This window comes from Pelophylax lessonae (genome assembly GCF_965119305.1).
Source record: "Pelophylax lessonae genome assembly, chromosome: 1".
NCBI classification, from domain to species: Eukaryota; Metazoa; Chordata; class Amphibia; order Anura; family Ranidae; genus Pelophylax; species Pelophylax lessonae.
Window position 1 is genome coordinate 475,034,203 of NC_138768.1, and position 13,230 is coordinate 475,047,432.

Sequence of the window (13,230 nt, forward strand, 5' to 3'; positions counted from 1 at the left end):
ACGCTGGTCAATCTGCATTTAAAGGGGGCACGCTGGTCACTCTGCATTGAAGGGGGCACACTATACCTTGATTAATGAAGGCCCCTTTCACATTTTTGTGACCTCAAAGTCACACAATTTTTTACAGCGTTTTTTGCCGCAAAGCAATGCATATTACATTTTTCTGTTTGCGCCCCCCCCCCCCAAAAAAAAATTTTGAGCACCAGCCGCCACTGGCGTCGTCGGTCACTTTCTCCCTCAAGTGTCCCTCATTCTGAAGTTCAAAAGTTGGGAGGTATGCAGTTGCTCTCCCGTTTCAGGCATTTTTAGACACTGAGTTTGTAGAGGCCGATCTGCTGACATCCTTAAAGCAGAATTAAACCCTCCTTTCCTTTACAGCCAAGGACGCTGCTGTTTAAATGGCAACTGCCATGGTGCTGCACATGGGATCAGTTATGACACCAGCCATTTGATGGTTTGACAGTTTGGTTGAGGGCACAAGCAAATGTGACAGTTCACAATCCCGGCATTCCAGGAATGTAACTGTTTTTTGAAACCATTAAATCAATGGGTTTGGTTCCGTTTTATGATTTACTGCTGTTTGGGCGCTCTGGGCTTCAGCAAAATAGCAGCCTCCAGCAAGAAGTTGTTATGGGTAAAGTTCTGCTTTAACAAAGTTTATTCTGTTTTGTATTGTATTCTGTCCTCTATCATTTTCATTCCATCTGCTGTTAGTCTGTTTATCAATCTATGTCTCTTTCCTGTCTTCACCTAAGTCTCTCTAAGTAGCACAGGGCGTGTGGGTATTTTAAAAATGCACTTTACCAGCAGGTATTGCTAGCTCACTGCGTTAGCCAAGAATTAAAAACAAAAAACCTTGTAATCCAGTTTGTTTTCCCTTTTTTATTTTCTTTAATGTATTCCCTTCCTTTTGTACTGTGTTCCATACCCCATGTACTTTTGTGTCATTTGACTCTGTCCTTTATTCTTTCAGGCCTATCTGAAGCAGTTTAGGTCTCAGTCTCAAAGTGTGCTTTTTCTAGTATTCCTCTCTGGTAGAAGCCCGACTTCTGTATTTAGAAGTGACAGAGCTTCTATCCTGGCCACTGCAATGAATCCTCCCTGGGCGTAGCTGTTGCTGAGCCGTTGCCCCGCTGCGATTGTCATTCTCACCGCCACCTGCCCTGCCGCACTAGAGTTGGAGACTCTTTCACAAGGCTCCTCCTCCGCTTTGACGTCTCTTATGACAGATCATGAGGAGGAGTCTGGGAGGAAGAGCCACGCTGTATCTGAGGTCTGTGTTGGGAGATGCGAGAAGAGATTTGAGGGGCATTAAAAAAAAAAAAAAAAAGCATTAATGGTGGCATTTGTACAGAAAGGGGGATGGGGGCCTGGGAGGGGAAAAGGATTTATATAGAGAGAGGTGATGGGGGGGGGGGGGGGACTTGTTTTAGAAGGAACTATGCACCCTGTATGTGGCACCATCCTGTACTCTGTACTCTGTACGTAGCACCCTCCTGAACCCTGCACTCTGTATGTAGCACCCTCCTGCACTCTGTACACAGCACCCTCCTGAACCCTGCACTCTGTACGTAGCCCCCTCCTGAACCCTCCACTCTGTACGTAGTATCCTCCTGAACCTTGCACTCTGTACGTAGAACCTTCCTGAACCCTGCACTCTACAGATAGCGTCATCCTGAACCATGCACTCTGTACAAAGCGCACTCCTGAACTCTGCACACTGTACGTAGCACCCCCCTGAACCCTGCACGCTGTACGTAGCACCCCCCTGAACCCTGCACGCTATACATAGCACCCTCCTGAGCTCTGCATGCTGTACGTAGCACCCTCCTGAGCCCTGCACGCTGTACGTAGCACCCTCCTGAACCCTGCGCGATGTACGTAGCACCCTCCTGAACCTTGCACTCTGTAAGTAACACCCTCCTGAACCTTGCATTCTGTACGTAGCACTCTCCTGAACCTTGCACTCTGTACGTAGCACCCTCATGAACCTTGCACTCTGTACATAGCACCCTCCTGGACCCTGCACTCTGTAGGTAGCAACCTCCAGGACCCTGCACTCTACACATAGCACATTCCTAAACCCTACACACTGTATGTAGCACCCTCATGAACCCTGTACTCTTTGCAAAGCACACTCCTGATCTCTGCCCACTGTGTGTAGCAACCTTCGGAACCCTGAACTCTGTACATAGCACCCTCCTAAATCCTGTACTCTGTACAAAGTGCACTCCTGAACTCTGCACACTGTATGTAGCACCCTGCACTTTGTATGTAGCACACTCCTGAACCCTGCACTCTGTACGTAGCGCCCTCCTGAACCCTGCTCTCTGTACGTAGCACCCTCTTTAACCCTGCACTCTGTACGCAGCACCCTCCTGAACCCTGCACTCTGTACGTAGCACCCTACGGAACCCTGCACTCTGTACTTAGCACTCTCCTGAACCCTGCACTCTACACGTAGCACATTCCTGAACCCTGCACACTATCACCCTCATGAACCCTGTACTCTGTACAAAGTGCACTCCTGAACCCTGCACTCTGTATGTAGCAGTCTCTTGAACCCTGCACTCTGTAGGTAGCACCCTCCTGAACCCTGCACTCTGTAAGTAGCATCCTCCTGAACCCTACACTCTGTAGGTAGCACCCTCCTGAACCTTACACTCTGTAGGTAGTACCCTCCTGAACCCTACACTCTGCAGGTAGTACCCTCCTTAATTCTGCACACTGTATGTTGCACACTCCTGGTATATAATGCCCCTTTAAAACCCTCCAACACTGATTTGCTGTGGTGTGCGCAACCCTCCCCCACATCCCCGTGGAAAGGTGGGGGCGAGGGGCATGATTGAGTTCCTGCATCTATTCTACAAGAAAAAAAAACCCTGGCTGTTCAGCTCCAGGGCTGTTTTTAGTCTCATCCTTGCCTGTACCTTGTGCCTTCCCGCATCCTCTTAGCTGAATTCTTGTATTTTGAAGATGTTTACCCTACCTACTGTACACCAACAAGCCCAGGTTGACAAAGTTATTTGCCATTAACTGGAGGCAACCGAATATGGATAAGCACATTGAGTTTCACCCTGAGTTTCACCTCATAAGATAAAGAGTTTGGCCACAACCCTGGTAGGTCCTATAGCTGGGTGGCAGAACTAGCCTGTCCCCAAATATTTGTGTTCCCATTTCTACCAATTCTCTGATATTTTGGATTCTGCCCTCTCTAGCTGTCCACCTTTGGCTTCCATTATCTAACTCATTTAACCACTTGCCGACCGCCGCACGACTATTTACTGCGGCGGTCAGCCCCTCACAGGCAAAGCGACGTAGTATTACGTCGATAGCCTGTGAGGCTCTAGGGAGCGAGCGCGCGCCGCCGGAGGCATGCTCCCGCTCGGTCACGGACCCCTCCGCGCGTGTGCCCGGCGGACCAGATGTCCACCAGGCACTCGCAATTGTCCGTTACACCAGGAGAAAGGCAGGCGGCTAATGTAAACAAAGCCGCCTGTCATTCTCCCCTGTGTAAGAATGGAGATCATACGGTTCTGCTATGTAGGACCGTTGATCTCTGTTCTTACACCAGTAGCCACATCCAATCACAGTTAGACTAACGCCCCTAGGGACACACTTAACCCCTCCCTCTCAAAAAAAGTTAACCCATTCACTGCCAGTGTCATTTTTACAGTAACAGTGCATATGTATAGCACTGATTACTGTAGTAATTTCACTGGTAACCCCAAAAGTGTCAAAAATGTCAGTCAAGGGTCCGATCTGTCCGCCGCAATGTCGCAGTCCTGCAAAAAAAAAAAAAACGCAGATCGCCGCCATTACTTAGTTAGTAATCGCAATAACTTTTGCGCAAACCAATCAAAATACGCTTTTTGCTATTTTTTTTACCAAGTATATATGTAACATAAAACAAATTGGCCTAAAATGTTAAAAAATTTTGATTTTTACATTTTTTGGGGGGGATTTCATATAAAAAAAATTGAAAAATTTACGCTCTTTTTTTGTTTATAGCGCATGATCAAAAAATCGCACAGGTGATCAAATACCACCAAAAGAAAGCTCTGTTTGTGGGGAAAAAAGGACGTCAAATTCGTTTAGATACAGCGTCGCACGACTGCGCAATTGTCCGTTAAAGTCACGCAGTGCCGAATCGCAAAATAGGCCCTGGTCAGGAAGGGGGTAAAATCTTCCGTGGCTTAAGTGGTTACGTTTCCCTGCTGGTTTCACTAGCAGTTGCCAAAGCTGCTGCTGTTTGTATTCTATAAAATGAAAACATTCATTCAACCGTAATTTTCTTAAAGTGATCTTGACTCGGCAATGTAATGTAGAACCCTACAGGTAGGTGCTAGGTAAATGCATAGTGGGCCATGTCTGCTTAACAGCAGGGCCATGATTTCTTTTTGGTCAGGGTGTCATGGCTTAAGTTCCAGGTGTGTCTGCTGAGAGGGGATTCTCCCCACTGGCTCTGTGAGAGGCTTCTCATAGGGCAGTGGAGGAAACCCAATCAGGGACACATTCAGGCTTATAACTACCCCAGAAGGCAGATTCTGCGCAGAGTATTCTGGAAGTGGGTATAAATTCGAGGGGAGTGCATGACTTAGCGTCTTTGGCGGGAGCAGAATCCCAGGAGGGAGAGAACGGCTGCTTCTCCTCCTGTCAGAGGAAGCGGATGTCTCTGGGTGCTGCCTGAAAATCCAGAGGGTGCTGAGTTGAGCTGCAGGGGATCCGGTGTGCCGAGAACCAGCGGAGAGAGAGAGGGGTCCAGTCCCAGGAAAGCCTACACAGGTCGTGAGTACTGTGGATTGCCCCTGGGGGTCTGCCTAGTGTCAGAGGGGACCACTCCGGAGAAGGTTCTGGGATCCAAGTGTCAGCTAGCTGTAAAGGGGGTGCCTGGTCAGAGGACCCTGAAGTTAGAGGGGGAAGGGGAAAATTGGGACTTTATATGAGACTCCTGACCAACAGAGTCTCCATCCATGTTGCATAAAGCGAAAAAAGGGGGGGCAACAAGCCAGTTGGGACTATATATGAGGTGTGGCCTATCATGAATAAATAACATATGTAATATAGCAAGGACCAGAGGGAAATGGTAAAAACGTCGCTTTATTGAACTGTCTATGGACCAAAATTAAGGTACAACCAAATTGCTCAATAGAACCAAGTAACCCATGGTAATGGAGTATACATGAGTGAAGCAAAAATGGGCTTAATGGTTTAAGACAGAAATACATCGTAATGCGATATTCTCCTGGTACATACAGAATGTTGAAAAATGTAAACAGAGGTCTTAGAAACATAATATAACAGTAACTTGTAATAGATAAAATAGCCTGTGTGGAGCTCAGCGCGTTTCGTGACATGGTCACTTCATCAGGAGCAGGCATGATACAAGCGTCTAAAGAAAATAATACACATGATAAGTAACAGTATAAACAATACAAACATAAACCTCACACATAGTATGGGAGGTATAGCTTACAGTGAGGTGTTATGGTGTCCGGGAATGGGTCCCAGCCGGGAACTGAGGGAGCGAGGCCTGCATGCACCAGGCAGGTACAAGAACGAGGTAATGTGTAATGTGACTGGCTCCATAACAGGATCACATGCAGCCTCCATAGAGCATGGCGGTAAAAATCTGTAAGGGTACGAGGATAATATATATCTATCTATATATATATATATGGGTGTTGTAAAAAAGTATAATAATAATTGGAGTAGGCTGGTGGTGAGAGCCAAAGGAGCCAAGAACCAAACAGGGTGATTGTGGTGAGAATGAAAAGTGAAATGGAAAGAAAGCAAGTACTCAAGTATAGTTCTCAAACCCAATGAATAGATACAGGTGAGAAGAGTAGGACAAGATAGGCCATTGGTTAAAATGGCACCGTGAAATAAAAGTGAATGTGCTTGAAAGGAGAATAGCCTCGAGAGAAAACCAAGATATCGAGTGGTTAGTGTTGAGTGGCGCAGCAATAAAGATTGGGTCAATTGTGTAGATCATGTGTAAAGATAAAGAAAGTCCAGCAGGAGAGAAAGTGAGTAAAGTGTAAAGGGGGCGCCTGCAATTTGGGCCCTGAAGAGTTAGTGCACAGTGTGGAGTGTGCCAGTGGAGAGTTGCAGCAGCACAGGAATTTACAAAGAGCTACCTCAAGCTAGCGCAAGGCTGGAGGGAGCTGTTTTAGTGACTTTTGAGCAAAGCAGTGTCAGAAGTCAAGTGTTCCACAGTCCTGGATCTTCTGAAATTAAGTCGAGGTTCCAGCACAGCTTGAAGTGTTACAGTGTATTCAAGCGTCAGAAAGCGTTGGCTAGCGTCGGCTGCGCTAACAGGCATTTTTTCTATAGGGAGTCCCAAAATTGTACCTAGTTGAGCCAAAGGAGTATCCCACTCATTCCCTTCTCCCATCCCCTAAACTCAATAAAACAACACAAACCAAAGATGCCGGAATGGTCCTTGTCTCAGTTCTCACACCTGGAGTCACAGCTCACATGGGTTGGAGAGGTAACCGGTAACAATGGCAGACCCACCTCAGGCTCAATGCCTGGAAAACTTTCTACAGTAATAAAGTGTTAATCTTTATTAATTTGTATTTGTTTGTTTGTTAACTGGTTCCTATGTTTAAACTTTCAAATTTGTTGATGTGGTGCAATAATTCAAACAACGCAAAAGTAGTATAATAATAAAATGGAATTTACTTAGCTTGGTTTAAAGATGTATTACAGATGATAAAATAGATAAATACAGCATCACTCAAGTCCAGGGCAGCCCATAATTTCAATTGAACTTTGTGGAAGAGACAGTCCACTTTTCCCGGGCATTCTGTCTCAGAGTCCTGGGTGAGCTCAACCAGTCTTTGTCTTCAATCCATACATAGTGTATATTGACTCGGAAACTAGTTAAAACCATTTTTACTAAACAACGGTGAAAACAGAAAGTCATTTGATGACCAACAGGAGTAAAACCAAGAGTAAAGACATCTTTCCAATGTTTGGTCAGTTGACTGCATACAGGTGAGTTTGTTATATGAATAAAGCCGGCACACGAAAAGGATTCTTCCAAGTAAAATTCTTTATTCCAACATAGATAGCGGTGACAACATGACAAATTCTGACGCGTTTCGGCTTTGAAGAAGGCGTAAAGCCAAAACGCGTCAGTTTTGTCATGTTGTCACCACTATCCATGTTAGAATAAAGAATTTTACTTGGAAGAAGCCTTTTCGTGTGCCAGCTTTATTCATATAACATTTGGTTTGGACGTTCAGCCTGAGCACCGACACTTAGCTCTTTATCTTCCCACAGTGCGGTGGAGCTAGGGTGAGTTATTGTTTATACAGGTGAGTTTGTATTTCATATTTCCCTAACTTCTTCTTTAAACACTATTACACAAATATGGAACTCAAATATTAAAGGGTCAAGGTATGCACACTATACATTTTAAATCTGAAATAAGCAGGGATAAATATATTATTCCTAAAACATTTTTTAATTGCTATTCATTTTTTTTTTTTTAGCATTTCAAAACAATGCTAATAGTTTTATTCTGTCCTAATGATTTTTTAAAAAAAATATTTTTTATAGCTGCATTTTTACTTATCATTGCACAGACTTGAAAAAATAATAAAAAATTAGTTGTAAATAGAATGAACACTCAGTGAGATATGACACCTGCTTTTTCTTATCTTTTACATACAAAAAATCTGAACTAGTGGGATCAAAACTGCAACATGCTGCAGTAAAGGTGTAAAGGAATACTGCTGCCAGTCTTGTGCATAGACAGGCAGACATTTGCATGCACATACCTGAATTTGACATGTAGAACTAATGTCTTAGGGTCCTTTGACACGGAGCGAACCATTTTTTGATCCGCTCCGGCACTTTTTTTTTTTTACGGACACGGATGACACTCGGAGATAACGCATGTCAATGGGATTGCGGATGTCAGTGGATGATACTGCTGACATCCGTTTTTGCGTCCGTTCTGTTTTTTAAACGGAAGAAAAATAGGGTTCTCTTCCGTTCCAAAAAATGGAAATGATAGGAAAGGACTCAAATTGACCAAAGGACTCAAAGGACCATCCGCTGACATCCGCAATCCCATTGACATGCATTATGTCAGTCTTTCATTCGCAAAAAAATGGGATGAAAAACGGACATACGGAACGCCCGTGTGAAAGGACCCTTAGTTTTACAGTGGGAATTCAGTTGTTTCAATCACATACACCAGCTTCCTAATCCCTCCAGAACCTGTAACTTACCCTCTACTGGCTCTTTCATAGGAATAAATGTATTCTTACAAGGATCCAGGTGACACAACAGCAACTTATAGTGCAAGACAGATATTTGAATGCTGTGGTAAGCTGTGGAGTCTTTCAAATATTGTAGTACGTCAGCTTCAATCAAAACCAAGATGTAAGTGTTTGATGTATTATCCTGGCCTCAAAGCTGTAATGTACTCCTAAACCCACCTTTTACAAAAGGAAACTACATTTTATGATATACTGCATATTTTAGCGGTAATGCTGTTTTATTCCTACATTATATTTATCATTGCTGTTAAACAGCTTGTTGTTTCTCATTGTCATTGGCTGTTGGTAATGTGGTTTTAAGAATCTGTTTACGTTGGCTAACAAAATGTGTCTGCCTGCAACCTACTACATGCATAATTAGCCATACTCTCCCTTATTCATGTGCCTATGCATTTTGAATGTAACAAAAATGAAATCAATCTAAAACAAAAAAGTAATAGATTTAAATCTCAGTAGCGCAGGAATGGTGGTAACCTTATGCCACCTATAGTTGATATCAATTCAATCAAAGGTTCAACTGAACCACCAATGACACTGATGCACCAGATTGAAATTATGGTTAGCAGGATAAAACAACTTTCTCCTAAACTCATAAAAATCAGTCTACAAGACATTTTGAATGCAGTACCCTTTATCAAAGTTTTGCATCTTGACTTCTATTTCCTGGTGTTTTATAGCTTGCATTGGTATTCTGAATCCTAAATATTGCAAATCCTGCATTTGGTGGATATCATGCTGAACGTAGGTGTGCGCAGGGTGTGTGCTGGGTGTGCCTAGCCACACCCTAATCACCAGGGTTGCTAACAGTGTAGTGTCTGTAAAGCTACAGTTACTTTGCCTCTCTGCTGCCTTCTTAGCCATAGGAAATGGTGCTGTACCCACCCCCTTTCTTAGCTTGCCTTACTTGACTTTACAACAGGAGGTACCAACAGCTGGAGCGGGCAGGAGAGGGAAAAGTAAACACAGCCTGCTGGGTGTGGAACAGACTTCATCCTGCCAGGAGAAGGTAAGCTGTGCTGAGCACAATATAATCAGTAGCTTACCTTAGTGGGGGATGCCCAGTGTCCTCCATACACAAAGTAGTGAGGAGAGGCTGTGCTCCCTGTAGCAGAGCTCCTGTGTCTTTGAAGGCGTTAGATCGATTTTTTTAATATATAGATATATATATATATATATATATATATATATATATATATATATATATATACTGTATATATACACACACACACAAATGTGTGTTTAATCTTTGGGGTGCACACCCTATTGCAATAGGCTGCGCACACCTATGCTGCTGAATCTTGTATCTCATCATCCAGTATCGTTGTAAGCAGTTTTAAGTTACCCAAACCTTGCATTAACCCATGATTACACTTGTTTTTATGGATAGCATTGCTCAAAGTTGCCTTTTATTGTTGTAGCTTTGTGCATGTAGCAGAGGCGTAACTAGAGCCCTGGTGCAAGAAACCATGAAGGGGTCCCCTGAACTCCCCCCCTTTCCATCCAAGCCCCGGACTTCAAATTTTGGGAGGGCATCCATGGACATCCTCCCAGAACCCTGCCTCCCGCATGCCCCCTGGAGCGTGCATCTAGGGCACTGTGTGCCCTTCGGATCACAGATCACGGTAAAGGGCCAATCACAGTGGCCCTTTACCATATAATCAGCTGATCACATGTAAACACACTGTGTGAGGAAAGGAGAGCCCTTAACTGGCAAGACTATCAGTACATTGTTTACACTGATAATCAGTGCCCTGATTATTAGTGCAACCAATCAGTGCTCATGGATGCCACCTATCAGTGCTCTTCAGTGCCACCTATCAGTGCTCATCAATGCTGCCTATCATTGCCACTTATCAGTGCCACCTTTTAGTGCCCATCAGTGCAATGGCAGCCCATCAGTGCAGCCTAACAGTGCCTCCCCAGCGTCTCTCTCATACAGCTCAGAGCCTGCACTGACAGTTTCCCCCCTTCTTCGCATGGATGGGGAGGAGAGAGCCGGTCTGCTCCTTCTCCTCACGCCCCTCTCCTCCTGTGTGCACCATGGGCAGTATGAGCTGCTTAGCACACAGGAGGAGAGGGGTGGGAGTAGACCAGCACTCTCCTCTCTCATCCATGCGAGGGAGGGAGGGAGGAGGGGGGAACTGTAAGTGGAGACTCTAAGCTGCATGAGGGAGACACTCTCCGCTCAGAGTCCTGCGGCAAGCAACCCCGTTGGGCCCCCCCCGACAGTGGCGCAATGCCAGGGCCCGGTTGCAAGTGCGACCCTTGTGACCTTGTTAGTTCTGCCACTGGTATGTAGTCTGCTTTACTTTTCACTCCTGTTTGCTCTGCTCACACAACTTTTTTCCATTGTATGATTGTTTACCTGTCTTTAGTTCAAGATAAAACTTATACCTTACTTTGTTCCTTTTTTCTTCACAAGTGTGGGATGAGACCATCCTCCCCTCAGGCTGTTCCCCCTTTGGGATTGTGATGGTTAAGATAATTTAAACTTTGTAGTAACTAAAAGCCCTGGGCTATGTTACCATTTTGAACATTTTCATGATAATTGAAATTTTTTAATAACCATTTTTTCTCTCTTCAGTATTTCTAACGGTAATATAAATAACAATGATGTTGTTATACTATGTCATTCTCTAGCTTTTTCTATAGCTTGGGTATGTATTTGAAAGTGTATTTTACAAGAAAGATCCTCTACCAGTCAGATCCTGCCTGCATGTACAGCTCTCAAAGGATGCAGATGGCTATCATTTCTCTCATATAGAATTTTAAATTACACATAATGTTGTAAATAAGTACCCCTTGAAAAGCTTTTCTTTTTTTTATCAGTGAAGAGAGAAATGATTATGTATTTTCATGATGGGAGCAAATTATTCACAAAACAAACAGTGCACCAAAGTAAGATCTTGGACAATAAGAAGGTTTAAGGCTCGGTGTTGCCTTTAAAATGGAGGTTCAGACTGGAAGATGCAGCAGGAATCTTTTACAAAGGTTTATTTCATGCTGAGTTGTATTGAAGTCTCTGGAAGGATTCATTTACAAACTGAATCATCAGATTGTGGAAAACTGGAACAGAAAAACACTTAAATTAATATTCAGCTTTAACATTAAAGTGGTTGTAAATCTTTGAATTGAAAAATGAACAAAGCATATCCTTCTATAGTGTGTGCATGTCTTAACCACTTACAGACTGCCCAGCGACTTTTTACGTCGCTCGTTTAATGCTAAATACTGGGGTTATGGCAGCAGATAGGTGCAATAACCCTGGCATTTTTTTTAAACGGCAGGTGGTCGGCTTTCAGATATGGGTAGTACCAGCGGCGGATTCATCACGGGATCACCCTTACGGTGCAGTGGAATAGTTGCCCCCCCCCCCCCAGCCTTTTTTCCCCCACTTACTGGACCCGCCGGCAGCGGGGAAAACGATCCGGTCCCAGATCCTCAGAGACAGGAAGTCAAGTGAGGGCAAGCTGGCCCCCACTCAACTCTATGGTCTTGGAGGACTGGAGCGACGTCAAACATTGTTGCCTAGCAACCGTTTTAAAGGGCCGATTTTTTTCAACAATTTATTTATTTTTTTATTTTTTAGTGTAGTTGTGAGATCTAGGGTCTTTTTGACCCCAGATCTCACAATAAAGAGAACCTGTCATACCTATTTCTATTACAAGGGATGTTTACCCCCGGAGGTCAGGTGTGCGCTAATGAACCCCCACAGAGAGGGAGAGACTACCCTCATGATTCACTGTCCCCAGTATAGCAATCAGATAAGGAGGGCCTCAGCGGTGGCTGAAGGAAGGGAAATGAGTCAGGTAACTGCCCGGGTGAGGGGAGGGGCTCCTCCCCCCAAAACAACGCCTCCAGGCACTACCACCGGCCTTCACAGGAAAAAATCCACCGCAAAATGGCCGGAAATGAGTGTACCAAGATGGCCGCCGTCATAGAAGCAGACAGAGGCTACAACAAAATGGTGGCCCTGCGCGCTAAGGCGGTAATCGAGACCCACAGGAGGACCCCCCAACAGCCCATCTACACCTCCAGCAGCAGAAAACCCCACCAAGCCCCCCCCGTACGATCGGTCGAGCGCCGCAGATGGCGCACTCCCCGGCCCCCCAATGCGGTCTGCAAAAGAGGTCCCAGCCCTAGGTAGGCTCAAACAGTCCCCCACGTGGTGGGGGGGAGGGGGGTTGGTAACAGCACAATAGAGGGAAACCCTGGAGCGTGAAGGTCCAACCATCCCAGGGAGGGGGCCCACGTCCACCCCAAAATCCGCCAGGGAAGGGGGGGAACGTTTACTTACCATACCAGAAACACAGGCGGGCGCCATCTCCTGACAGGACCCCATGCCACCGAAGTGGGGGGGCTGTCGGCCAAATAGGAACGCTGCGACATAAGCCTAGACCCTGTCGTGTGCGTCCTGGCGAAACGTTTAATTCGCGGGGCCATCCCCGTCCAGTGGGACTACGTCACGGCCGACCCAGCCCAGAGCTAGGGCCTGTATGCGCTCACTGGCCAGACTTGGGTGACCACTGGATATAGGGATCCAGCCCCGGCATAATTGCTTGAAAATCTCACAGGAAAAAATTCCGGAGTATAACCCTACTGACAGGGCAGCCATCAGAAATTGTGGGGCCCCTTACACCGATTTAGACCTGGGCCCCCCCCTCCCCCCGGGCCATCCCACCGAATCCACCAACTAGCTAGCCCACTGAGTCCTTCACTGCACACACTTTTATTTTATCAATCTTACAACTTAAAGAGGTTGTAAACCCTCTTGTATAACTTTTACCTATAGGTAAGCCTATATTAAGGCTTACCTATAGGTGCTATAAATATCTCCCAAACTTGCACCGTTTAGGAGATATTTACAGCGCAAACTGCCGATGACGTCATCGGCGCAGGCGCTCTGAGGGAACGGCCACCCGTGCCGTTCCTT

The 13,230-nt window shown here is 45.4% G+C and overlaps 1 protein-coding gene across 1 annotated transcript in view; it reads right to left on the reverse strand.

Moving 5' to 3' along the window:
• Positions 1-10,597: 10,597 nt before the first annotated feature.
• Positions 10,598-13,230, reverse strand: part of ATCAY (ATCAY kinesin light chain interacting caytaxin) — a 161,625-nt gene continuing 158,992 nt past the window's right edge. The window contains exon 12 of the mRNA XM_082257121.1: positions 10,598-11,363. Within this exon, the coding sequence (XP_082113247.1) occupies positions 11,330-11,363 (34 nt within the window). The 3' untranslated portion in view covers positions 10,598-11,329. The remainder of the gene's footprint in view (positions 11,364-13,230) is intronic.